Source organism: Anopheles gambiae, chromosome 3 (assembly GCF_943734735.2).
Source record: "Anopheles gambiae chromosome 3, idAnoGambNW_F1_1, whole genome shotgun sequence".
Lineage (NCBI taxonomy): Eukaryota > Metazoa > Arthropoda > Insecta > Diptera > Culicidae > Anopheles > Anopheles gambiae.
This window is the reverse complement of record NC_064602.1, coordinates 5,363,586-5,390,208: the sequence shown is the minus strand read 5'-3', so window position 1 is coordinate 5,390,208 and position 26,623 is coordinate 5,363,586. Positions and strand designations below refer to the sequence as shown.

The 26,623-nt window shown below is 48.7% G+C and overlaps 2 protein-coding genes across 3 annotated transcripts in view; one reads left to right on the top strand and one right to left on the bottom strand.

The window, feature by feature from the left end:
- The window catches only part of LOC1277860 (inactive serine protease scarface), a 32,208-nt gene extending 7,645 nt beyond the window's left edge, over positions 1 to 24,563 (bottom strand). The window contains exons 1-4 of one of the 2 annotated variants that reach the window (XM_061658343.1): positions 24,146 to 24,563; positions 16,897 to 17,947; positions 16,230 to 16,483; positions 11,769 to 11,921 (exon numbers count right to left, since the gene is read on the bottom strand). In XM_061658343.1, the coding sequence (XP_061514327.1) occupies positions 11,769 to 11,921; positions 16,230 to 16,483; positions 16,897 to 17,947 (1,458 nt within the window). In that variant the 5' untranslated portion in view covers positions 24,146 to 24,563. The remainder of the gene's footprint in view (positions 1 to 11,768; positions 11,922 to 16,229; positions 16,484 to 16,896; positions 17,948 to 24,145) is intronic. The other variant, XM_061658344.1, reaches the window with a different exon arrangement.
- Positions 1 to 26,623, top strand: part of LOC1277861 (nuclear pore complex protein Nup205) — an 84,286-nt gene that overhangs the window by 6,046 nt on the left and 51,617 nt on the right. The window contains exon 2 of the mRNA XM_061658341.1: positions 23,864 to 23,985. The gene's annotated coding sequence lies outside the window, so the exon portion shown is untranslated. The remainder of the gene's footprint in view (positions 1 to 23,863; positions 23,986 to 26,623) is intronic.

Genomic DNA, 26,623 nt, shown 5'->3' with positions numbered 1-26,623 from the left:
TCGTACTAGACAGCTTATCGATCAATCTCCCTCCGTTTGAAAACGCCCCCTGTTTTTTTTTTGGGGGGAGAACAGTTTATGAGCAATAAAAAAGGAATAAAAACTAAATCTAGAGCACCACCCCGCCCGGGGAAAGGAAAGGGATCATAAAGTGGGCTGTGAAATTTGCGATCGCCATTTTAAAAAAAACCGTTGCCAAATCACACCGAAAACGACCAATTCAGGGTCCTCGTGGTAACACAACAACATTCGAACAGGGAGCTTAACCTCTAGCAAATATGTTTCTTCTCGTCCAGAGCTCCGGACAACTAATTTGCAACCATTATGGCCTCCTCTTTCTAGTCGGCCCCTTCATTTTCTCTACTGTAATTTAATTAACGTTGTTTGTTTAGGAATCTAGCAACAAATTAAGCGTTTTACTGGCCGGCTAGGAACCCGTTTACGGTCACGGCACTGGCAGCACGTTGCCCATTGGCACCTTCGGCGGAATGGTTGGGAACGCGTTGTTGTTTGTTGATACTAGCAGTTAATCAAAGGTCGACGATCGCATTTGATGCTTACTATCAACAACGAAACCGTGTTTGTTTTCCTCCTTCAGGCCATCAGCGCACAACCTTGTGGCATTTCATTGCCACAATGGAGGCGCATGATGATTCATTCGGGGATGCAGCATTCCAACACCGTTGCAAGGAGCCGTCTGGAGTGAACCGTTTAAAGTGCGTTTCTGATTTATGTCGTCTCGTGCAAATGGGGTGCAAATAAAAACCTGCTGATAGCAACATTGTCTCCGTTTGCCAAACTGACCCGGAGCTTTGCGAGCGAGTGTGCAATTTACCAGTTGTTGCATAAGCATAGACTCCTTTTTTCGGTTGCTCCATGGGCTGGGTGGTGATAACTTATCACTATCACTTAACCCACATGCCTTCAAGGTGGGGAAGGCAAGCGAAAAATGCAACCATAACTACCCATAAGGAAACAGTTCCCTCTTTTCGGGCTTGTTTTTTGTCTGCCCATGTTTTTTTTTTAAATGCTCCATCGTTAACGCATTGAAATCAGTGAAAAGGAAGTTACACGAGCTGGAATGCAACGAGCTCCAAGCTCCTCCGCACACAAACACACAAAAAAGGCAGACAAAATCGAAAGCAAACCCATGATCACCTGTTGCGGAGACACCAAAAACCGGGACGGAGCGTGAATTCTTCATGCCAACCCGCTCCCGAACTCCCGGCTCTCTCCCCCTGTGAGGAACAAACCGGTTCCCTCCAACAGCTCGGCCGGTGCCGCTGGGGAGGAAATCAAAAACTCGAAACACGGCACGGCACGAACAGAAAAAAAAACCCTGGCAAAAGACAACAGCAAAGATTTGTGAGTGTGTTGTGACAGCAGCCAAGCGTCCTCCCTTGCATATGTGCGGAAAGGGAAGATGAAAAGCAAAAACATCATACAAAAAAAAAAAGAAAACACGAGCAGAAAGAAAAACCTGCCAAAAAACCGCATTCTTCGTGCCCGGTCATGTGTCACCCGCGGGAGGACCAATTTGTGAATTGGATAAGACCCATCCGCCCGGTTCGTTAACTGCACCACCCTCCTTCACCCATGGACCCAAGGACCAGCTTATCAACCGTTGTGCCGAATGGTTCCGCTTCCCCGATATAGTGCCCCAAAACGGCTTAATAACTCAGCGATGAACGCTACGTAATTGTGGTTCTTGCGGGCCAGCTCCACATTGGACCATGTTGTGTGCCCTCGAGGCGATCGCTCTTGTTTTGCACCGCGCCGTGTAATATTTTTCTGTATCAAAGCAAACTCCTTCAAAAAAAAAAGTTGGGGAGACCAAAACAATTACACACCGTGTGCGTCGGGTCGCGCATTGACATAACGCGCTGGTAATTTATGTGCATTTCCCTTGTGGCAAAGGGCTGCGGTTGGATGAGGGCAGGACTTGCTGATAACTGTGCGGTAAGGTTTCGTTTTTACTTTTTTTGTGAGGAGATCGATTCGAACGACAGTGAAATTTATAGGTTTTTTAATATGTCAATCGAACAGCATCCGTCTTGGACGAGTTGGAAAGGTCATGTCACTTGGGAGGATAACGTAAGCCAGTGACAGCGATCGTATGCTGTAAGAATGGGCCAACTGTCAGAGAACATGCTGAAGGATAATCGATGCTTTTTCGTTGATGATGCAACGAGAAGTCAACAGTTTTCGTTATTACGCGACCAATTAGATTCGTGTATTCATAATGATATCACAACAAACTCCTACCTAATGAGGTCCACGATACATTCTTCAAACGGTTTCCAAATTCGGTGATTGTTTCCTCGCCTCGTTAACGAACATCTCGCATTCTGAAGCACGTACCAAACACGTCGATTGCATCTTCCCCAAACAGTGAGTCATTACCGTTGCCCGAATTGAGCAATCAAATCATTGACGGAAGCACCCAATTTACGTGGGATTAGCGTACTTTCTGGCATCTCCTTTCACACTTTTATTCAGATCTCTTTTTGATGCCGTCTTCTCCTCCTCCTCCTCCTCCTCCTCCTCCATCAAGCACATTGTTCGCCAATTTAACCTTGTTTAGACACGACCGAGCGCGTGCTTCGTGCGCGTAGGCGGCATACCTAATGAACCTTCTGGTCGGAGGTGTTCGACACAAGGCGCCTCTGAACACGGCAAGTCCGTCTCGTGCAGCGCTCGAGGGACGGTGGGAGCCCATCCGCTTAATGGGTTGCGTCGCACTAGCGCACTAGCCGACAGCTGCGTTTAGCTGGCTCATCTGTGAGCTGGTTCACATTTTCGGTGTGACATTCAAACCATTCGTCCCCCCCCCCCCCCCCTGTACGATGTACGATATTAGTTTACCCTTAATATGAGCGGTAATGGTTTTGCGCTGTCAGCGGTGAAGATTTGTCACCGGCACCGTTTTCATTTGCTTCTTCATGCTTCTCCTACCGAGCCTCCTGTGTAGGAATGTCAAGTCCGCTCTAATCGTACCCCAGTGGTCCGAAAAACCGGTTCCAAACGGGCAAAAGTAAAACAGTTTACAGAGAGGTCAGCCTGGTGCAGCATGAAGTGTGAAAAAGTGTGCCAAAAATATTGTCCCATTTTTTGTTTGCCTATTGCTCTAGCACCACCGTACATTTTGCACAAAAATCGCACATTTTTATCGTAGTTTTGCTTTCGTTTACTTTACCCCGCTCGCCTGAAGTGCGGAATAATAAATCGTTTGCACTTTGGCACAATCTTTCGAAATGATCGATAGCGATGCGCTCGTCACTTGAGCGCTCGGTCAAGTCTTCTGTTTGCTCGGCTGCTGACGGTCAATGCTATGTACCGATCGTCTGCGTATACGATGTGAACCGTTCCGCTCTTCGGTGCACCCTGTCCCTTGAACGTACAGACTTTGCGTTTGCGGAAGCTAACAACGTAAGCCGCATGGAATAGGTGTGAATTTGATCGGCAAACAGCACACACACATACGGAGCTTCCAGCCGGGCTTGTTTTGAATGCTTTGCAAACTTCTTTTATCTGGTTTTATGTACTCTTCCTTTCTTGCTATTGTACAGTAAAGGGACAAATAACGTTAGGATGTTATCATACGAAAGGTAAACGAAACCATCAGAACAAAGGATTAGTTTGTTCAAACTTGGCCGTCCGAAGCGACACAATCGTCAATCGGCATAAAATTAAATTCCTCATTAAGTGCTTAGCTATCAAATTCGTTCGACAAATAATGAACGCATTTCGGAAGGCACATTCCAATCGTGTTCGAAGGGCTTTGCAACCCTTTCGGATAGGGCTTACGGTGCGAAACCATCCCCACACTCACACAAGCAGCATTTTGAATGAGATGGTAAACTGATTTGGTACGAAAAAGGAAGGAAAATCAAGTATCATCTTATTTGAATATTCATTCGAAACGCTTGATTAGCGATTCAAGAACGGACCAAAAGCCCGAGCCCTTGCTTCATTATTTGCTCGTAAAACTGATCAACGATCTTTCACAAGTTTCGGGCGAGCAAATTCGGACAACAGGGGGACGACGCGGATTGTGAAAGGTTTTTTTTTTTTAATTTACGAATCGAATCAAGAGGAAGTCCTTCGGATTGGATCACCATCGACTAATTATCGACCTAACAAGACATTCCATCATATGTTGTGTTTGGATGTGTTGGTGAGAAGGATCCAAAACTAAAAACGTTTTCTAGATGGATCGTTGAGAACAAGCTTTTTGAAAGAGAAACTTGTTGATGAAAACGCCGCAAGAGTATGTGTAACCGTTAACGGAATGCGATAAAAGGTACATTTTCCCATCGAAATAACCAGCCAAAGGAAATCGTGCCCGTGAGAAACTACACTCACACATTGACTGCAAACTGCAAAGATGCACAAACAGGTGGCTCTCTGACCATCCCCCGTACGTCATTAATTCGACATGCGCATTGTCTTGTACGGTGTGTACTTAATTAACTGATTAGAATCTGCACTCCATCAGCACCGAGCGTGTCGTTTCGCGCGGGTTCCGTGGGCAATCAAGGGTGATGCCGCGTGGTGAGCGTGGTGCTATGAAGCGGGCAACCACTCGCCGCCCACCGACACAATAGCTACCATTCGCCGTCAAGCGAATCTCCCATCGATTACGGTGAAGCTTTGCGGTGGCCGGTAGAAAAAACGACTTCCAAGCGCTTCCAGCGAATTCGCGATACGATCGTATAGAGAATCGATTGCAAACGGCCGATAGCGATCGATACGGAAGGCTTCGGGAGGCGGAATGTAGCATCCTAGTGCAACAAAGTCATCGAGCCACGCGTTCAGGTGTCGATCAAAGGTGCTGGACGTGGCAGGCTCGTAATTGCATCCTTTAGGGATGGCTTAGTAGGCATTAATTTGCAGGCTGCGAGGTTAATGGGTTTGGTGTGATCATTGATGATGTTTAACAATCAATTGAAGGAAGGAAAAACACGTAAGCTTTCGTGTAAACCTTACAAAGAAACAATTTGTATATAAATGTTCTATAAAAAACCTTAGATTTCAATGCCGGAAAAGATACAAAAGTGCATTGTTTATCCAAATAACTATTTTTATGTTTGCTTGTTCGAGAACAAAATGCGTGGAGCAATTGATTTATAATTGCATTCTATTTGCATGCGTTTACGCAGTGCGTAAGGCTCATTACTTATCAATCAGTGAAGTATGATGCATTTACAGACGCACATGCAGCTTCACTGCAGCGTTTCACTACCCTTCCCGCCTGTCGATTGTATATGATGAGAATCTTGATTAATGGCACCGTCGATCGCTGGTTTCATTATGCAACGCGATCATGACCTGTGAAACGAACGCCACCCGCCAACGAACATCGAACAATAAGCTCGCAAAAAAAAAACAACAACATTTCGAGCAATTTGAACCCGTGCGTACGTTTGTCGTTCAAAAATGGTTCCTATTGCTCCTAGAGAAAAGCAACACAAAAACCTACCTTAACAGGAGGAGAGCAATAAAGTCGTAATCAGTTTTGGAATTCGGTCAGCAAGCCGTAAATGACACACAAACGCAGGATGGTGTGAACGGAGCACAAAACAACAACAAAAGGTGCAGCTTATTTCACCAATCTCCGATCGATCGCGAAACCAACCCGGCAATCGGTTATAATTAGTCCCTGGTCATCATTTGCATAATTTGATCACGCGTTCGCTTTCCCGATTCGCGTCCCCGGCCGGCAGCCGGCTAGCAAATGCGATGTGGCTAATCCGAGGATAAAGCGTCGAACCTTATAGCACAACAGGGGAGGATAAAGCGTTACAGCACATGGGAAACGGTTTCGAGTGTGCAATATAATACGCCTTTTTATAATGATTTTTAAAGCGACACGTTACGTAACAGTTCAAAGATTTGTCAACGTTCGGCATCGTCGCGCTAGAAACAAAGAGCCATAAACAAGCGTATCGGTGCGAAAGATTTCAATTCCATTGCAAGCGACGAACCCGGATCCGAGAACGTCCATTGTATACGGTCAAGTAGCTGCCGAGTGGGCAGCGGGTCCGCTTCTTTGCTTTGGCAAGATCATAAACCCACAACAAGAGTTTGGCTAACCCGATTGTCAAGTGACTAATTGCTGACTTCACTGCCGCTCTCTAACGGGCACAATTAACAATCCAGAACGCGCGACCGTTTTCGGTGGCTATTTATGACCGGAAGATCATCATAATCGCATTGCCCCGGGGCAAGCATGCGAATGACGTCTGTTAGTTCCGTTCTCACTCCCCTTGGCTTTGGTCTAATGATTTGAGCAACGGCATCGTGCCGTGTTCAGCGGCCGTGCGAGCTTCCAGCAGTGATTGCAATCGAGTTTCCTGCCTCCGCGGATTCTCAACAATTTCGCGTAATTCCATCGCTCAACACCCTGTGGGTGCATCCCGGTTGAACCCCACCCGACCGAACAGTCGGATCCGGGTTCAAATTATTCTACTCGTGTGTCGAGATTCATTCGCGATGCACATTCGAATGAGGTGTGAGGTTCACGCTTGGCGGGAGAAGCGTGCATCGTGCTGTACAGTCATTAGCGTGATTCGGAGCAATTGTTGAAAAATGCAATCGAAATGCGGACATAGCAGGCTGCCTCCCTTCGGGCTAGATCGGTCTTTTAGATCGTTAATCTCGTTGTTGGAAACAATCTTCCAGTCGGCTGGAACTCTGAGCTTCATGAAAGCAATTGTTGATAACGTCTTAGAAAGGCCGACAAAGTCATACATCAAGCGAAATGTGACGTCCAATGACGGTTGCACCTACTACACCTACACATACCTAGCGAGGCCTGTCAAAGAAATTAACTCTGACATTTAGACAAATGAATTGCGCAACCATTTCAACCGCACGGCCGTAAACCTAATTTTGCGCCCATCTTAGCGGTCCACCCGCGCATCGACCAGTCCGGGGCGGCCGTCGATCGCTGGGAAGATGCAAATCATTTACCCTACGACTGTCCTGACCTCTGCCACCGGTACATACGCGCGCACTCTCGCGCACTCTCCAGTAATCCTAATAAAAGAAGAAAAGCAACCGAAGCAACCAATCGAAGTTGCTGCAATCGCAACATGCAGCGGGATTAACGGACGGCGACAGCACTTGGGTTGCACTGTCACCGCACTGGTACGAGCACCTCGGCCCTGAGTACGTGTTTACGCGCTCGTGGTCGTTCCTTCGCCTTTTGCGCTTATTGTGCAATATGATGCCGCCGTGCACCGTGGCGATCATTCCGTCTGCAAAACTGCATCATCGCCGGTTCGATCGATTCTCTTCAGACCGACCGATCATCATCAGACCGCGGGCTCGTCTTCACCCGAGGGACTGTTGACCTGGCTTCTTTTCCCCCCCAGAGTGTTGGGCCACCTGAACCCGAGGGCATGTGGTGTAGCCAGGGGGAGAGTATAAAGCAACACATTTACACACTCACACAGGGAGAGACAGAGAGAGAGTGGTGCATAATGAAATGCCAATCCAAACATGCAAAACGAGTCAACCGTTTCTTGGTCAGTGTGACTTTTCGCTTCGTTTTTATTGCGCTCGCACTGGGTTTCTAAGTTGAAATCGAACGTGCACCGTGTGTGCGAAAGAAGCGGAGAAAGAAGAAGCGTTGCGTTCCGTTTTCATCTTTCTCTTTGGCGTGCTGGAGAGACCCTCCCCCCCCCGGGGTCGGATTGGGCAGCCCGCGGGTTGCAACCGATGCTGCAAATCACAATCCACACCCTTTCAGCGGGTCATCCTGGTCACGGCACCGGCAACAAAAGGCCCGGCGGTGACTTTCCGCGGGCCACTGCGGGGCACTCCACGATGAAATCATCACCAATCGAACTACTGAATCTGCATGATGATTGGATGTACCATTACTTTCTGCTGATGGAATCGACAACCCGGTCACCGCAAGTGTCCTTCGGTTGCAAAATTGCAACTAACAAAAAAGCTGCCGAACAAATCTAACCTTTTGCAGAAAGGGGTCACACTGGTGGCGTAACAGGAGAAACAGACGAGGCACACACACATACGAGCGAAACCTTGGAACTGCTTGCTTCGCCGCCACGAAAGTAGCGAAAGTGTTGAAACTGAAAGTGATTCGCAACGATCTTGAACTTGAGCCTCTTCACAATGTTGCTTGATTGCGGCGCGCAAGCTCTACTATCCGTAACGAAAATCTACAAACAATTACTTAGCCAGTACAAAAAAGCAAAAGCTTCAATTTTTCGACCGAAAAGAAATCGCACTTAACCTTATTGCAGGAAATAAATCAAATTAATCTCGCTACCACCTCGAGTGCACCCGTGCATCGAATCGTTCAATCAACTTCATCCTCCCGCCAGCGGCAACCAAATAACGCTTAATAGTTGTCATTAAGCCCACATCATCTCCGGCACGGTAAAAGCAAAACGAGCGAAACATCCACTCATTGCACCATTTCCTCGCCACCGAAATGCGCGCCATTGCCTGCCCGAACTTCATTTCACTGTTCTTCATGGGTGCTGCGTTGCATTGCGTTGCGAGACGCTTTTTGCTTAATTTTCATCAATTACAACTTAATGAAGTGGAATAATATGCTGGGCGTACTGGCGTACACTCTCTCCCCACCCCTTTACAGCAACTTCCAAAAGCCAATCGATCCGTTTCGAAAGCGCTACGATCGATAAAGTAAAACACCACGGTTCCTCCCTCGTGAACGGGAAACTTGCACCGGAGGAGCATAAACAGCAAAAACAAGATCTCGATCGAAGGAAGGATATGAATTGACGATTTAATTTCTGCGAATAACTGGGCTATGCCTTTTCGTTGTTTTGCGGTTTTGATCGACCCCCGCGCTTTTGTATGTTCTTCTTTTATCGGTGGGCTTTCCTTGCTCCCGTTGCGCTTGATTTGCGGACTACATGCGGCTGTGTGTGGTTAAAGTTTCTCATTTTCGGTGAATATATTGAATGCTTACGCTTCGAGGCTGACCGCAGCGTGTTGGGTAGTAGTAGCTTTTGCAGTTGCATAATTCTACATGGCATCGATACAACGTTTCTCATATTTCATGCCATAAAAGTGGTAGTAAATGAAGTCCACTTCACAAACGGTGCCACTCACTTGCTTGTGTGGGTTTCGTGTACAAACGCACGAGCCAATAATCACCTATTAAGAGACCATAATCACCTTCAACAGGCTAAACAGCGCCGGCTAAACAAGCTGTGGCGGCAAAAGCATAAATTCAATCTAACCTTCAAATCGAGCCGTCTTCGAAAAATAAAAATAAAACACCACCAAAACACAACACTTTCCTCACCACAGTTGTCACCTTTGACACTGAAACGCGGGAACGTTAACACGCGCACTCGCGTATCGATCGATCGTCAGCTTTATCGATCGGTCATTATCGAACCCGGGGGTTGTTTGCTGGATGGGGAAAACCACCACAAGTATTTAACCACTAATGATGTTGGTGTAAATGTCTCCTCCAAGATTTGAGTAGCTTGTTGTGTTTGTTTGGACCAAAAAATAATCTCAACCGTAACCTCCGAATTCTCGGGCAAACAGCGACAACCTTGCTATTTTCGCAATAGAGATTATGATGCCCAAAAAAAGACACCGTTACTGTAGTACCAGCCTGGAGCTCGGTGCTTGCCGTTTTCCATGCTTCCAGCAAGCTCGACAAACTCGACACAGCGCGTACCTTGGCATTTTTGAAAGTCAACACAGCAGTTGCACACCTTCCCTATGATTGCTTCCAGCAATTAACGCCTAGAGGAAGTTCACTCGATTTGCACTCAGATTGCTCTTCCCACCACACCACGCATCACGCAATGTGGGAGTAGGAAGTACACCTGCACAATCTATGTACTAATAGTCCCTTCAGTTCGCCTACAGAAACGAAATGAAACCTTACTCCCGCTTGAGAGATGCGGGAGCTCCGGCGGGCCGCGGGACGACACTCTTCTACACACTAACGCACCACGCCGAAAGTCAAGGTTAAGACAACATTACCATCGGAACGGCGGCATCATCGTCAGCCGACATCTCATCATCGTCTTGTCGCGCTCCGCACGTTCGGGGTTGGCGATTTGGCGTTAGGTTTGGTGTGCGTTTCGCAGCCTCCTTCCCTTGTCTTCTTCATTCACCAACCCCAAATGGGTGTGATGGTATTCGCGTGCTACTTCCCTCCCCAAAAAAAACAACAACAACCACGCGAAAGCGCACGCGTGCTCAGCTCGATTACGCCATCGCTCAGGAATACCTTTGACGTCATCGGCGGCAGCGGTGGTGGTGGTGGTGATGCGGTTAGGCCGGTTAGTGCCGATGCTCGCTGGCTCGCTGGAAGTGGCCGATGACGCCGATCCACAGCTACCGGTTACCCCGCACACAGGGAAAACTATCCGGACGCTCTTGTTTGTTGGGTGAGTGGGTGAGTGACCGAAGTGAAGTCGTCGTCCCGCTCGAAGGCAAATAAAAAAACAACGAAAAACAACAAGCGACCACAAACGTGTCAGGACTTTACGTAACTCCGGGAGGACCTCCGTCGTCAGCGTCTCATCGTGGCTCCATCCTTGGGGAGGGGTAAATTAACGTTACGCTAGTGGCATAAACAAGACAAACGCTGCCGTACGGCCGGGCGAATCCTTGCCGCTTGCGGTGCGGTTTGCGCTGTCTTTTCGCTTCCTTTTCGGCCGACTCCTTTCAGGCTTCATGCTTCTTCGTTTATTAGTTCCCTATCAACGCGTCGATATCTCCGCGCGACTTGACAGTGGCGAACCCCCCGGTTAATGTTGGCTACGAGTCCTGCGCGCTCACGCTCGTAGGTCACCTCGTTGCAGGAACGTCGAATAAAAGGATGCAGACTGGCAGTGTGGAAAGGAAAGGTCTCAAGCGAGACCCCCTATTACGCAATCGACCAATGGGTCGATCGCAATTATATCGTAGGCGTCGCCAACGTCCTCGTGTTCTCCGCTCCTGCAGGACTGCGGACTTTTTTTTGTTTTGTTTTCGGCTCCTCACTTTCTCTCGATCACGTTCGCACAGGATGTCGAGTGATATGCTACTTGATCGCCAATCGTCAAGTGAGAGAGAGAGAAAGAGAGAGAGAGAGGGAGCCGAAGAAAAAAAAATGAAAGCAAATATACATAAAACATTTCACACCACTCACACTCCCCTTTCGTGCCGTTGCCCGTGGCAACCAGGCAAGAGTGATGATAGAGGGATCGAAACATACCAAAAAAAACGGGCTCCCACTCCTCTAGCGATCGATTGGAAGTGACCTACAGGAGAGGACACACTTTACCAGGTTTTCGTTTCATACCCCCCAGAGAAAAGTGTAACAAGACTCCGGCGCCAGAAAGAAAACAGCTAAAGTTTCGTAAAAAAAAAACCCCAGCGCAAAAAGGAAGGAGAGCGATTGTTTGACTCTTTTTTGGGCGAGACCTCTGAGATCCCTCCATTTAGGCTTCACTTTTGTTGGTCACAACCGGCGGAAGCCCTTGTGGCGGGAGGTGAAAAGTCACCCGGCGAACGGCAAGGCCGTCTGGGGACGTTCGAAGGCAATCCTCGCCAAAAAAAACGACAGCCAACCATTAAATAAGACAGGAAGACATGCTGGCAGGCTATTGGATAACATGAGGCATATCTGTTGCCGAATGTTCGGTCCCCATTGGAATGGGGGCTTGGGCTCGGGAAAGTGAACCTTTCCTTGCACCAGACGGCGAACGGCATTTGTTTGCGGTGGAGAACGGTGTGCCCCGGCGTCGACTTACCGGTTGTCTCGTGGAGATGGCATTCTGTGCATCGAAGTTCAGCAGGCCGTTGTTGCATAAGCTGGGCGATACGCAGACGTAGCTGTCGTCCGGGCAGCGCGTGGCTGGCGTCGGCCGAATCTTACAGCACTGTTCCGTGGCCGAGTTGCAGTTCTGTGGAAGATGGGACAACAAAAAACGATATGAGTTATTTCAGAAAGAAGTTGACAGAAAGTGTAAAGTCTACGTCAAAAGATTCCTTTCAGCTATTGAACACATTCTAGCCTGGCAACTGTGGTGTGTGATGTGCGCGTGCTACTCACGCATTCCCTCCAGAATGATGTAAATAATAGTGTTTGACTAATGCCGTGTCGCTTAACGCGAACAGCCGAGCACAAAAAAACACACCACAAATCAATGAATATTTATGCATGGGAGAATTCTTTTGAGCCGACGCTCGTGCAAACAAACAGGTGTGCACGAACACACAGACACCTGGCAGCTGCGTGTGGTTGGAGATTTGCCAAACGTTCTCAAGACGCACCCGTAGACATCGTGGAAGGATGACTAATCGAACGGTACCGATCGTCGTATCAATGCCAAGCGAGCCGTAATTTGTTGACATCGATCATCAGATGAAGGTTGTGTGTGTGTGTTTCAATCCACCGTTTTCGAGAGCAGGAAGTGAGCAGTATTTATTGAGGTGACATCAGTTTCAGACAACCCCTAAACTGCCTTCCAAAAATCCATCACAACCCGTTTTGAGGTTGATGGCGAAATGTTCGGAACATGGAAAGGTTTTCCCAAGGCTCCGAACCTTCCCAGACATTAATTTTCTTCCCCGTTTTCGTGACTGCGAAGTGGACACATTTCCTGCACCACACCCAGCATCTCCCTCCCAAGCATTCACCAGCCCACAGCCGGCTGGGTGATAAATCGCAACATAAAGAAACACGAAGATAATCTACTCATTATCTCGTTAAAATGTTAATCTACTTCCTCACCTTACACGTGCGCGCTTGTCTGTATATCTGTGTGTGTGCGTTTGGATTTGCGTTTCAGCACCACCCAGCACACACATTTGATGCAACGGGGCAAGCATGCGAAAACATCATTAATATCCATTGCCAACGCCGGCGTAGAAGGTCACACCGAATCGGAGCCCAAAAATTCTACACCAGCGTACCTTTCCGCCAGCTCCGTACCATTCGGGCGCCAAACCATTCGAACGATGCGAATAACATTTCTCCCACAGCACCCAACCCAACAAGCCAACACTTCACACGCTCGTGTTGCGGTGGTTTGTTTACGCTTGCGTCTTTTGCTGCCATCGCTATCGCGGCCCTTATGCATCGCATCGTGTTGCAAACAGCATGCAAAAATGCATGTCTACGATACAATCGGTCGTTTTTAACGAATACACCATCTGATAAAGCACCGTTTGGCCCACGACGCACCGCGGTGACTGGTGGGCCAAAGACGACGAACCCGCAATTGAATGGTTCGTTAGCAGGCGGCGCGCACGCTTCTTCGGAAGCTTCTCGGTCGACGTTACCAGCAGCGATTGCAGTGGTTGGTAAAATTATCCAAAACATGCTACAGTCAACCGGTGCTACAGGTGTACCAGAAGCGAAAAAAAAGAAGCTTTCAATCTCGGCGTGCGACAGGTGCAATGTCCTGCGTGTGCAATTGCAGCGCCTGTCAGCGTGGGGACGATCCGCTTTAATCAGCCCGCTGAGCGATGGATGATTTAAAAGCGATTTAAATGGCACCCATGTTTAACCTTTGCGCGTTCTAGCGGTGTTTGTTGCGCTTTGGCGCCATTAACGCTTCCTCTACCGTCACACACACACACAGTGACTGACCTGGCACGCAGTGAAGGTGGTGTGTTGCACCGTTGTTAGATTAATTCCCAGCAGGCTCCTCCGGCAGGCACTTCCCCCTCATCGCGACGATGGCACGCACGCGTAAACTATCCTTCAATGACAGCGCAAACGACAGGGGCCTGTTCGAAGATGTTCGAAGCCGTGTGCCGTGCTTGAGCCCCCGCTTGCCTCTTCCCCTTTCCAGTGGAATGTGCATCTTTCGCAAATTTATCGCTCGATGATTCCATTTTAATTACCGTTCCGTTGCGCATTGGCAGCGCTTGCTGCGCCCGGGGTGCCATCGAGGAGTCCGAGTCGGTTCTCGGCCCTGGTGGCTACTGTTTCGCCAGCAATAATTCACCTCGCAACCCGCTCCTGGTGGGATGCACCCGTGGACACGAAATGGCAAGGTTGCTTCATTTGAATGACAAATTGTACGGCGGACGCCGGTTGCGCATTATGCAATAAGGATGCAAATTGTGATCGCAATGTAGCGGTGTGCTGACACGACGATCGCTTGATTGGAGGTACAAGATATGTGAGATCGAAGCTACTTTCGTATGGATTCCGCAATGAGTGTGGCGTCTAGAGTTTTATTGCCACCAACATTTGTTAGCTCTTGCAGTTTTCCTCTATTTTGGGAGCGTCCTGAGCCTCGGAACCGTTTGCATCCGCAAGCAGTACTCCTCGTGTGCCGGACATGTGCCACGAAATTGGTAACAAATTACCATCGCGCAACAGTCGCTCGATAAAAGAGGCCGAAAACGGGAAACGTGACCAACAACTGTACCCATAAACACAGGTACACGAAAACTCCAATTGCACACATTCATCTGTCACATTCAATGGCCATTTTCTTTTCAGCAAACGAAATAACAAAACCCAACGCTCGCTCGGAGCACGTGCGCACGTCGTGCGAAAACCAATTTATCTGACAGAAACGACGCCGTCCCGGATTGCGTGAACTACTTTGGCGTTGCTTCCACCGTGCGGCTGTTTGTAGCGGCTGTTTTGCTCCTCTTAAATTGGTAGGCGCATCAGCTGGACAAACCTCACGCGGGTTCGGTAACACGAGGTGAAACCAAGCAAAAAAAAAGCTCACAAGACAACATTCCAAAACCACAACAACCCGACAACAGGAGCAGCCGCCAAAAAAAACGAAGCACCAACGCACCGGTACAGGGAGCTTCACCAAAAAGGCAACACCGACTGCGGACTACGTAGGCATGCGCGGATTGGGCCGTTAATTTTAGATGCGACAGACAGCGGAAAACGGGCAGACAGAGGCCCCCAAAAACGCGTCCGCTGACGGCGTGTCACATTTCGCGCATTCCGCGCTTTATTGATATGTCACTTGATTCGGTGCTTTGCTGTAGTGGGATGAGACATTCGATGTTGTGTGTGTGTGTCTGTGTCCCGCACTGTGTCTTCTATGATCCCCCAGATGTAACGCACGAGGCGATGTTATATCATGCCGGCAACGACAATTTAGATGATATCCTATCAATAATGGTCGCCTGTTTCGGTTTGTGCCGACTGGTAGATTCCGAAGTTTCGGAACGTTGCCCCAAAAAAGTAGGTCATCCGCCACCCTGGGCCCGAGCAGATCAATCGCCGATCGACGGTTTTGAAGCGATGTCAATTATGAAATTATTAATCATTCACCGCCCAGGCTTTGCCGATAAGCGAAACCGCAACGCGTCTTTTGAAGTTTCGTTTCGTGGATTAAAATGTTGCGCATTGAGCTACAAAGTGCCGGCATGTGGTACAAATGTCACGCCCTCACGCCGTTCTAGGCAAGATGGCGTGCGGTGGTGACATTTCAATGAGCAGCTGGGTAACGAAAAAAAAAGGCAAAGAAGCAGGCTAATGATCACAATTCAATGAGTGACGGTGAATAGCTTTACAGCGCATTAACAGCGACACAAACTGCTCAATTTGTGTCACTTGGTACTACATTGCTTGTCGCACAACTCCAAGATGAAGCATCCCTCGAGCAGTGCATTAAAAGTGAAAGTTTAATAGACGATTCATCACCCGGAAGGGGCGCCAGTGAACGGACGAGTAGAGTGACCAATCATGGTCATCATGGCACGACGACACCAACGAAATCCATTGGCCTACTAACACACAAGTGGGGGAGTTATGGTGGGTTTATTAGTACACCCAACGGAACCCCCAGGTGACATCTTCTCCGTCCGATCAGTCACTCTGACGATGGCACAACCCCACACCACCCCGTCAAATGTCAATACCACTCAAAACAGTAATACGAGTGCAGAGTGGAATTCCACACGCACGGCCAAGCGATTAAGCGTACTTCATCAATCATTTACAGCAACTGACACTATCGCGCGGTGTGTAACCTATTCTTCGTGCGCCTTTCTCAAGGTGTGCGTGTCGTGAGCACGTCGGTTGAATAATTCCCTCCAATTACCATTTCGATTGGAGTGTGCCGAATGCCACGCTCGAGCTTCTTCAGCCCTCAGCTCGAGTTCTGATTCCAATCACCTCACAGTCACTGCTTTGATACCTTGTTATTAATGACATCCTTCCACATTCTTCCATCCTACAAGGATGTCTTCGCTTTGGAGTTTAGGTAAACTATTGTTCCTACCTGATTGTTCGTGTTGAACAGGTTCAGCTGCGACTCGTCGACGAATCCATCGTTACAGTACTGGTTCGGGGCGCAGATCTTGCTCGGCTCGTAGCACGGAATCGTTTCCGGCACTGGGTAGTTGTAGCCGTCGGACGTGAGCGTCGTTTGCTTGAAGTACGGGCGCGTAATCGTGCCGGTGGTGATAACCTTGCTCGTGATGCCACCGTCGGTACGCTCCTGCGTCTTCGTCACCGTCGTGCCGCCGTAGTTATCTGCGACGTGCGACAAATTGGGAGCATTAGTTTACGCGTGTTTACACGGGCTGTTGTTGTCCGTATTTTGCTATATCCAGTATTACTACCAAGCTTGAAATCTTTACAAAACTTGTTACCAAACGCATGCAAAAAACAAACTCACAACAACTACTAACAAAACAGAAGCGGATAGAGACGAAATAAAACGGAGAAATTGAGACATCAAACAGTTGTCTAATCTACAGGCATGCAAAACTACTTCCTTATCGATTAATCCTGCCCAAAACGCTACTGACTTGCTTTGGGAGAGGGGGTCTCTTTCGAGAGGGTCCTGCCATCCCCAACTCCCCCCCCCCCCCCCCGCTTGTTATAGCTGAAAACTGAAATCGGAGTTAGCGGAAAGATAGAAAAGGGAAAGCAAAGAGGGTTACTTGGTGTTAATCCGGTCGTCCTGGTAGCGGTCCCGACGACCGACGAGGTGGAAGTACTGCCCGGCTGCCCCGGCTGCCCCGGATAGAGGTTAGTTTGGATAGTATTGGTACGCTGCGTATCTACGTTAGTCTGTTTAGTAATGCCGACGGTGGTGGGAGGCACCGGCCGGTTAACGTTCGAGGTGATGGTGTCCGTCCGCACGCCGGTCGTCGTGCTCTGGATGGAGGTGGTGGGTGGTGGAGGCGGAACGGGCGCAACACCGGTCGTGGTTTGCGTTTTCGACTGGCGGATGATCGTGGACGTGCGCAGACCGCCGGCACCAACGCCCGGCTGTACCGTGCCCGTGTTGACCTGAGTGTTCGAGGTGGTCGAACTGGTTCGCGAAGAGCCGGCAATGACGGCGGGCTGGGCCACGGCTCCCTGCGTGCCGAACGTACGGCTGGACGAGCTCTGGCTGATGCTCGTCCGCGTGCCACCGATCGTACCGGCCGCCCCGCCCGCTGCCACACCGGCCCCCTGGAACCCTTGCGTCTGTGTGCCGATCGTGCGGGAAGCCGTTGCCGACTGGATGGAAGTTGTGGTTCCGCCCGCTCCGAACGCTTGCCCAGCCTGGCCGGACGCGGTGCGCGCGGCCGAAGCTTGGAAAGCGCTCTGGGACACGGTCTGCCCACCGGCAACACCTGCCGCACCCGCTCCTGCCGCCCCAGCAGCAGCAGCACCGGCCGCACCACCATCGTCACCATCGGCACTGGGCGGCTCCTGGACACCACCACCGATTTTAGTAGCCTTGAACGGGGTGTCCGGTGCCACCCACCAGAAGGTGGTTTGCTTCTTCTGGTCATGCGGGATGACATCGGCACCCCCCGGACCGCCACCGCCTGGAGCCTGTCGCTTAAACTGCTGAACATTACTGCTTGAGATCTGCGCCGACACCGACTGGAAGCCTTGACCGGGCGAGAAGAACTCCGGACGGTAGCTTTGGTTCAGCTGGCCCGTCGCCAGCCCCGCTATGCACAGCAGCCCCACCAGGGCCCTCGTTCGATGGTTCATCTAGGGTGAGAAAGAGAGAGAGAGATAGAAAATATGACGATTAAACGCTGCACGATACGAAGCATCCAAACAAAGACATCTTGCTGAAGATGCAGAAAAACGGCACGAAACTCCCTCATTAACACACGCCAAGCAAACGACATTCTTCTACTGCCGCTACATTGGTAGTTCTATTCGAAAGACTCGTGAGAAGCAAGCGACGAACCCTTTACCAATTCCGCATCGAACTTTGAACGAGTGAGCGGCTTCGTTTACGCAACGAGCGTGTGTGTGACTTTGTGTATGTGCGCATCTCATAATGTCGTGCACACAATAGCACACAGTGTTGCTAGAGCATCGCCCACATCTCCCTTCCAGCTTGCACAAGAAGAAGAAGAAAGAATAACAAAAAACGTTCTCACCAAAAACACTTTAATGCACGCGCCCGACCGAGCCGTGGGGAACGGAAAATGTAAAGTTGTTTTGGCGTTTTTGATTAGCTGTGACCACCAGAAGACAACGGCAATGGAGTTCTTGCCGCAGCCAGCGCTCCACACGCCCGAGGGGCCAGCGAGACCTGTTCCATCTTTGCCAGCAAATCGGCGCTAATCGATTTTTAACCCAACCACTTGGTCCACGTTTAGCGGCAGCCTGCCCCTTTCCCCAAGGGCCGAAGGCCTTTGTCTCGACGAGATTATCTCACGGATAATCTACACGCTCGCTTGGCCCTTTCGGGTGAATGGTTGTGAATGTGTCAAAAGCCTTTTGTTTGCAGCACCGGTAGCAGCAGCCCTCATGCAAAGGAATGGTTGCAACAGTTGCGGTCCTAATCGCTCGATATGCTAATAATTCGTGCATCGTGCCGAGATCGCGAGCGACAGCTTCATTAGACCACCGTTGTTTGTACGCACGGGTTAGTAGGTGTTGCGAAAGTCGCATCCGGAGACGGGAAATTTCCCAACAGCCTCCCAACAGCGGATCTGCGCTCCTCTTTGTTTAATTTACCATTTTCTAGCTGCTTAGATCTTAGATGATCGTTTTCACCTTTATCAAAACGGGCTGTAGGTCCATGTGCGAGGAGGGTTTGGAGCAGAGGAGAAAACCAAAAATTCCACTATATTAACTTGCCAACCTTGAACTTCGTCAGCGGCCTCTTTCCCCCGGCACCTCGGCGGTAGGTGATGGGGTAGATGCGTGAAGATGATCATCTTCTCAACTTGTTTCTTGATCGCCACGATCGGAGTGCTGTTTTGTTGTGTTGTTGTTCTTCGCTTGTTATTTTATGCTTCTACTACAACCTCTACGCTTTTTAAATTCACATTATTTACGTGCGTGCGCGCGCTCACTCAAGCCTGCGGAGCATGTTTTGTTGCCCGCCTAGCTTCTTTTTAACGTGCGTTTTTTTCACCTTCTTTCCCGATCGCGAAGGATCGAAAAAACATTTAATGTTGCCACCAGGGTGCACGAATAAAATTAAGTTAACATTAAGCAGCAAAATCACACACACGTTCGTGCTGCTGCGACCTTATGGATGCGGCGCGATCACATGATCACATGGGCACGCTGGCTGGCTCATCTCATCTCCGGAAGGGAGCGCGCGTGTGGATGAGCAGCTTCGTGTACGCACCGCTCCGCTTGACCTTAAGCCACGGAAACGGCCGACAACCGATTGCCCTACAGGGACCGGTATCGTCACCGAAAGGGTTTTTCGTTTCAACACGGCGGAAGTAAAGACCTTGTGCACGCCTCCAAAGCGTCCGCTGTGCGCCTGTCAATCCGTCCGCCATAGGTGCTATATTATGCTGCCCGGCTATTTCGGTGGGTAATTTGAAACCGTGGAACATTAAAAAATATATTCCCGCTTTTGTTCGGCAAAGGCTGTCAAATAATTATGCGCTCTAAAAGGAGAGTTTTTTTTTAACGTGTGATCGTTTGTCGCCTCCACAGTTCGGTGCATCGCTGCCGTACGGAGTACCGTTTTTATCGCGGTGCGCATCTGCCACTTGAAAGAATAAAAAGCTTTGTCCCCAAAGATGGAGCTGTGGCCAAACAGTAAACCCTTTTGAGCAAACAAATCACCCTCGGCCGTATAAATCAAAGTCGGGAGTCTCGAGATTGCTGACGGCTTCCTCGATGCTCGATGATGATAAACTGTACGGAACAGCGCATTGCTAGATTGAGCCCGTCCTGAAGGGGGCGATCTCTATACGCGCCCACCGCCGATGGTTATCTGGTAGCCGTAAACTACCTTGCCTATCGCCACAATTGCCAAGGCTAGAGTGCTTCAAGCATCTCACAGCTGCTAACGGGCAACGGATGATTAGCTCGATGAGAATGCGCTGATCAGCTGTTTGGTTGAGAGCAACGGGGTGGTTCAAAGAGCAAAACGTTTGGCTCGTTCTGCGGATGTGGATCTATTATTTTTTGTATACAATGTCTCCGCTTGGTTGGGAATTAAAATGGTCGAAGAATCAGAATCGTGAGGTCAGCACCGAAATTGACATCACCCAGGGAAGTGAGTCCAGCTTTGCTTAATAGCTTCAAATTACCTCAATTCAAGGAGACGTTCTGGTGCCTAAAACACGCACGATTAGCCTGAAAGCCTGATGAGAATCCATTTATTTATTTTTTATTGGCTTCATCATACAGTTTCCGTGTTTTATTTCTTCCTTCTTTTGTCTTGAAATGGTTGGCTTATTCCCTTTGCAACGCTCTAGTGCCATGTGCTAAATGCAATTTAACACCATCAATCAACCCATCGCAACTCTCTCTTTTGAGGTTTATTGTGTCACCGACCAATTAGTAAAGTCGCGATAATTTTCAATCACACACCACCAGTGCGCCACAAACATCCTCTAAAACCCACGGTCTGTGGCATCGTGATCCGCGAGAGCGGCAGGAAGGAAAGTATCACCGCCAGAGTTGTTGATCTGTCCCCAAACCAGTAATCTTCTAGTCAAATTTAGACCTACATCGATTTCGGAATGGTGTGAATTGGTTAGTAAGAAACAAAGATTAACGATTGTTGTTACATTGTCAACGTGCTTGCCCGAGCAATTCGCTTATGCAACCCGACTCGAAGAAGAGCTGTAGACAAAGGCGATTGCACCATCCCCATCCCTGACCTAGGGCACGGGAAAAGTGTGAACCGCTACGAATCGAAACGGGTCACATCGGTAGACGAAGCATCCAAGCCAAAATCGGGATAAAGAGGAGTCTTCGAGCGTACTGAAGGCAGCGAGCCTCACGCGAGGATGTGGACTGAAAATGCTCAGTAGAAAGAAATGGCACAGTGCTAAAACCAGTTCCACGGCGTTGCATAAGCGAAAGCGTTTTACTAGCCGTGGGTCTGTTTTTTAATCGTAAGTTCCTTTCCTTTTCCCCGAAACAAATTGTAGCTGGACCAAGCTCTGCAACTAAAGGCACGCCAGCAAGCGTCCATTCTAAATGCCACCCAATCGCTGTCTTTGTGGCACAACCCCTTTTGTAATGAAGAAAAATAGAGTTCGCGTAGGATATACGACGTTTAGCAATCTCACACGCGGACCCTTCCCGGGGCTGAATTAATTTAGATGTTATAAAATGAAAATAAAAGCCACCCCTCGTGCACTCAATAGAGCCAAGCAAAAAGGGGAGGACACCAAGCAGCGCATCACACGAACAAAACAACAAAAAAATGCTCATATTTTTCCCTCAAAACGAACCTGTTGTCCGTCCGCTGCGTCCTCGAGAGAGGATGCGTCGATGGATTGGGTAATGCGCGGCGTCGGTTCCGACACGATAGAGCCTTTCCTCCAAAAATAGCGATTGATTAAGCGCTATCGAGATGCCGGCAAGGCTTGCGCATTTGCCTGCCGTTTCGGCTTCAACTTGACCTTACCGCACCGGGCCCGGGCTCGGGCTGGCTGCGCATACGCATAAGTTGGCCGTCCAGTTTTTGGGCCCGATCGGCACGATGTACGTTTTCATAATTTTTCGTCTATTTCTTTGACACACGGAGAAGATTGCACACCATCAACAGCGATTGATCAATAGAGGGAAAAGCAGAGGGTTGGTTGTGGCCGTTTTTTTTTCAAGCTGTTGTTGCTTCTCTGGGCTTCACCCCATCTGTTGTGTTCAATGTGAATTGACAATGCATAAGCGTTGCGTGCGGCTTGTAGCGCAAGAGGCGGCTTTGTCGCGCTGGGTGCTTGAGTGAAAAATAGTAATTCCGGCTGGCATTGAGCTTCTGACTGTGCCACCGGGCAGGTAAATCACTCATCGTCGAGCGGGCTTGACCTTTCCTGTTGCCTTCAGCGATAAAACGTGTACGGACACAAAAACTGTGAATTGAACATGGTTCGATTGGGCCACTCTTGCCTGCCTAATTCTTCTAGCCACAGCAGCGTCCAAAATTTAACCGAGAACAATTAAATAATACTCTCACCCGATACCATTTAAACGTTTACACAACAGGCGGTTCCAATTTCTTCGCGATCCTGTGTCAACCATCCTACTCGAATACGTCGAATCAAGTGAACTGGAGCTGGATATTAGAAAACTAATAGCCAGCTAATGATGGTCGTTAAAAACACGGTTCGAACTTTTGCCACCCGTTCGTGGTGTGATACCGCCACCCGCCCGAGGGGAAACAGGAATAAAGTGTCAATTACAGTTGCATTATTTAATGCTAACACGACCGGGCGGCACAAAAACCCGCGCCGAGCGCTTTAAAAGAGGATAACAACATCAGCTCGATCTAAAACGATCCCGACACGATTACAGACCCTGACCATGCCCTCGGGGCGCATGTCTTTTTCGCCTTCTTGCCGTATTCCTTCGTCCGTTTGCTTTGTGGCATTTTAAGCCGCAGCAAGCGCGGAGACTTGAATTTTTCGACCAAAGGCGAGCGACGAACAAAAGAAGGAAAAAATCAAAATAATATTCATCGTGGCGTAATTAATGATACTCTAATATTATGTGTCCAACCCCCCTCCGCTGCTGCACTCGAACTCGTTCGGGATGGGAAGCAGCCAGGCTACCAGGCTACTCATAACCCGAACAGGAGACACACGTAAGGAAATGGATACTTTCACAAACTTTGCGAGAAGGTTGCGATTCCCAACCGACAAGCGGCCCGGGAGCAAGCAAGGGGATGGTGAAAGAAAGAGATCAAAGTCAACGATAATTGAAAGTGTTTAATCAATTTCGGATTAACTCGCAATCCGTTGACACGCTTGCCCGCGGGCTGTCGCGATTTGTCCCTGCCGCGTGGTAAGGTGAGATGGCTGAGTGTTACAGATACGGTCCGATGGGATCGTTTTATCGGCATGGAGGGAGAACGGGGCGGGCCGTACACTTTGGTCCCGGTCGTCGGTACATGCAAAGATTATGGAGCACACACACACACACAAAAATTAGTCCGATCTTTTGGCGGACACAAACGGATGTGTCATGTATCTCGAATGCGTTAGCGATCAATCGAAGGTGATTGTGTAGGAGTTGAGCAATCTTGAAAGGGTGTCGGAGTGTTTGAACGGTGTTGGGCATACAAAGAGCTGCATTCACAAGCTCGTAATACATTCCAATTCAAATGTGTAATTTTAGAAATCAATAAAAATTGAATTAAAAAATATGATATTAAATATTTGCAACACCTTGCTCAAAGTTTCAAATTTATGTACAACGATTAAAAGAAAAATGCAAAACTGATCTAAACACAACCAGAATACACCAAAATCTCAGCAAAAATTACTGAAAGCAACGATTAATATCGCTCACATTCATGGTTAACACGATAAGTGCTATTATTTGCTATTGAAAATAAACACAATGCAGTTCCCAAATCGCACCCATTACATGGTTCACTACTGAGTGCCAACATCATGCTTTAGGATCGTATCACTTGATCAAATTTCACTTCTTGCTAAATAATCGCAAATTGTTGTCAAATTCCAGACGCAACAAACACGATATAGCGACGATGCCAACGTTCGTCGCTTGACGCCAGTTTAAGTTTTTCAATTGATTCCCGATGTCCTGCTGCGTGTAACCGAAATTTCTGGATACTTGGACGAGAGGTAAGAGAATCATAACCCGTTCCGTTTTAAAACCACTTAAAGTGTGTTTCGTCCAATAATGTCACAACTGATGAAATGTTCACTGTTTCACTGTCGAATTATCCCAGCTTGTCCTTAATCTATTGCATGTTCAGCATTTAATCAACAACTTGATGCTTACTTTGAAATATTCTCACAGCGCTCCAACTAGACCGAGAATCTTGTCACGAAACTCCAAACTGCACTGCACACTACTGTTCGCCGCCGTTCAGCTGCAACGCACAGAACGTATCAACACTTTCGCTTTCGTTTCACTCTCCGAAGCTCTCGGCACGGAACACGAGCCGTTTTCTGTTTTCACACTTGTGTTGTTCTTGGTCGATTCAATTCGTCTGTACTTTTTTCAATTTTTTCGCATACAAAAAAAAACTCCCAAAATCACTGTGCACTGCTGCGGTCCATGCAAGGGTGGTCCGGGTTACAGGTACGGTACGCTTCTTGTCACTTCGACCCGGGCTTCGACGAAACCAGGCGAGTCGCTAAAACGAACGATTTTGGTGAACGACCACCTAAACTATGAGTGCGGGTCGCCAAGATCAACACTTTATATATAGCCCGTGTGCCCGTGTGTGCCGGCGGCGGGGATTTCCTTAGCGTCCGGGGTGCCCGGTCGCCTCCGATTTGTGCGATCTTTCTCTCACTCGGGACGGTTTGGCTCGCGGGGAGGAAGCAGATGAATCCGGGTGGAATTTGGCGCGTGAGTGCCCGCCAAACGTGGCCCAAGCGCTCAGCCACTCAGACTCGATCACGGACCTAGAAGTTACGATCGTCATCAGCATCGCGATCTTTGCTTACAACTCACCCTTTCCGTTTGGTACGCACGCGGGATAAAAACACGCGTAGTACTCTCGCGAGACGGTACCCAAACACTCTGGGCGCTCACTCTCAGACTCACCGATAGCGCCAGAAAAGACTTGCCGAGCGCTGGCAGGCGACGAACCTGCCGCAGCTTCTCGTGAGTTACACGAACCGGGGGTCACTCCCAAACGAGCGAAAGATGCAAATTTCTTGTTCACCTCATCGCTGACGATTGTTCGCAAGCTGGCATCGCATCGCATTGCCTGCTGCTGTTGTCGCTGCAGCACGTACGATCGGCACGCTTGATCAAAAGCCTCCGTAAGCAAAATGTTGATTTTTTGGAGTTTCTTTCATGTTAAAGTCAAATACTATTGATGTGCATATCCTTCAGTGACTGTGATCTTAGGGCGGCGCACAATAAGAGCATTCCAAAGTGAATTCCCGCTCTACACCAGACTGTGACCAAATAACATATGTCAACGTGTGAATTGGTGAAGAAAAATTGATCACTTAACACAAAGCCATTATCGCGCTTGTCATTGTCCATTTTTTCTCGGTTCATTCGATTTAATGACAACCCAATCAACAAACCAATTAAAAGCGCAGCGCTCTGCACCTCCTCACGCGGCCCGAAGCTCTCGATGCTCCGGACAATGAGTTTGATTGATGCGCTTGCGCTCGTTTAAACGAGAATGCAAGAGTGGTAATCAATTTCCGATTCTTACGACCGGTATCAAGTCGGTGGCTGCGAAACCATGCGATCGATGTCACCGGCCCGGTAAGCGATTGACCTCTTCTTCTTGTTTTCTTGTGCAGCATCGTTGCCTCGATCTTGACAGCATCCTTCGGTGGTGATTTTTCATTCCATCGCCACCAGAACCAGGAGTAGCGCGCAGGCGCTACAAGGTGGCCTTTTTCGCAGAGGGTGGCACTGCTTTGGTCTACGAGCGAACTGTTTAATTGATTCCAACCGGGGTATCGTTTGTGCCATGGTGCCAACATACCGACCGGCAGACGAGCAGTAGGTGAAGGTGATTATCACGATTATCGAGCCGGATACAGTTCACATACCGATCGTGTGTCCTCAAAACCGCACGGAGACCTCCAAGAGATTTTCTTCGGCTTAATCTAGCGTCTGGCATTGGGGTGCCTTAAGACAGGCTCATAAATTGATCGGTCTTATTATGCCAACAGTAACTGAAACGGTGACTAAGCGTCTATGCCGTACCTGCTAAAGTGCTATTGGATGATGTCTATCCGCCGGTTTGACCGAAACACTTGTCCGAATCGTGTTAGTCAACCTGTACGAACGGGCCGAAGGCACAAGCACGTCGTTGCGCTTCCATATGAGCAGGTAATGTTTGAGTTTTATTTCCCAGGGTAATGAGTACTTTGGCCGCTCAACGAAATCGTTTACGAGGAGTCTGTTAGTGCGTAAGAAGTCTGCAAGCCCTAGAAAGAAAATGACTTCAGACATTGTGTACGATCTGCATTATCGTTCTCAGAATTGCATTTGACGGAGTGTCTTCGATGGTCCAAGCGCATTATAAAGATAAGAAAGAGCCATTCCTTTCCTAGGTTCGTCTTGAGACACGCTAGCTTAATGATCGTACCATATATAACCACAGTAATATAGAGAAGATTCATTCCTTTTCCAATGTAGCTAAGATAGTCTTTTAATGCATCATTTTTACACTGACCACGAAGACAAAGAACGTACGATATGGTACCTTATGAACGGCAACGCGTGTTTTGTTAATGCATTTTATTTGTTTTGATGCATCATTTCGCAATCAGAGGA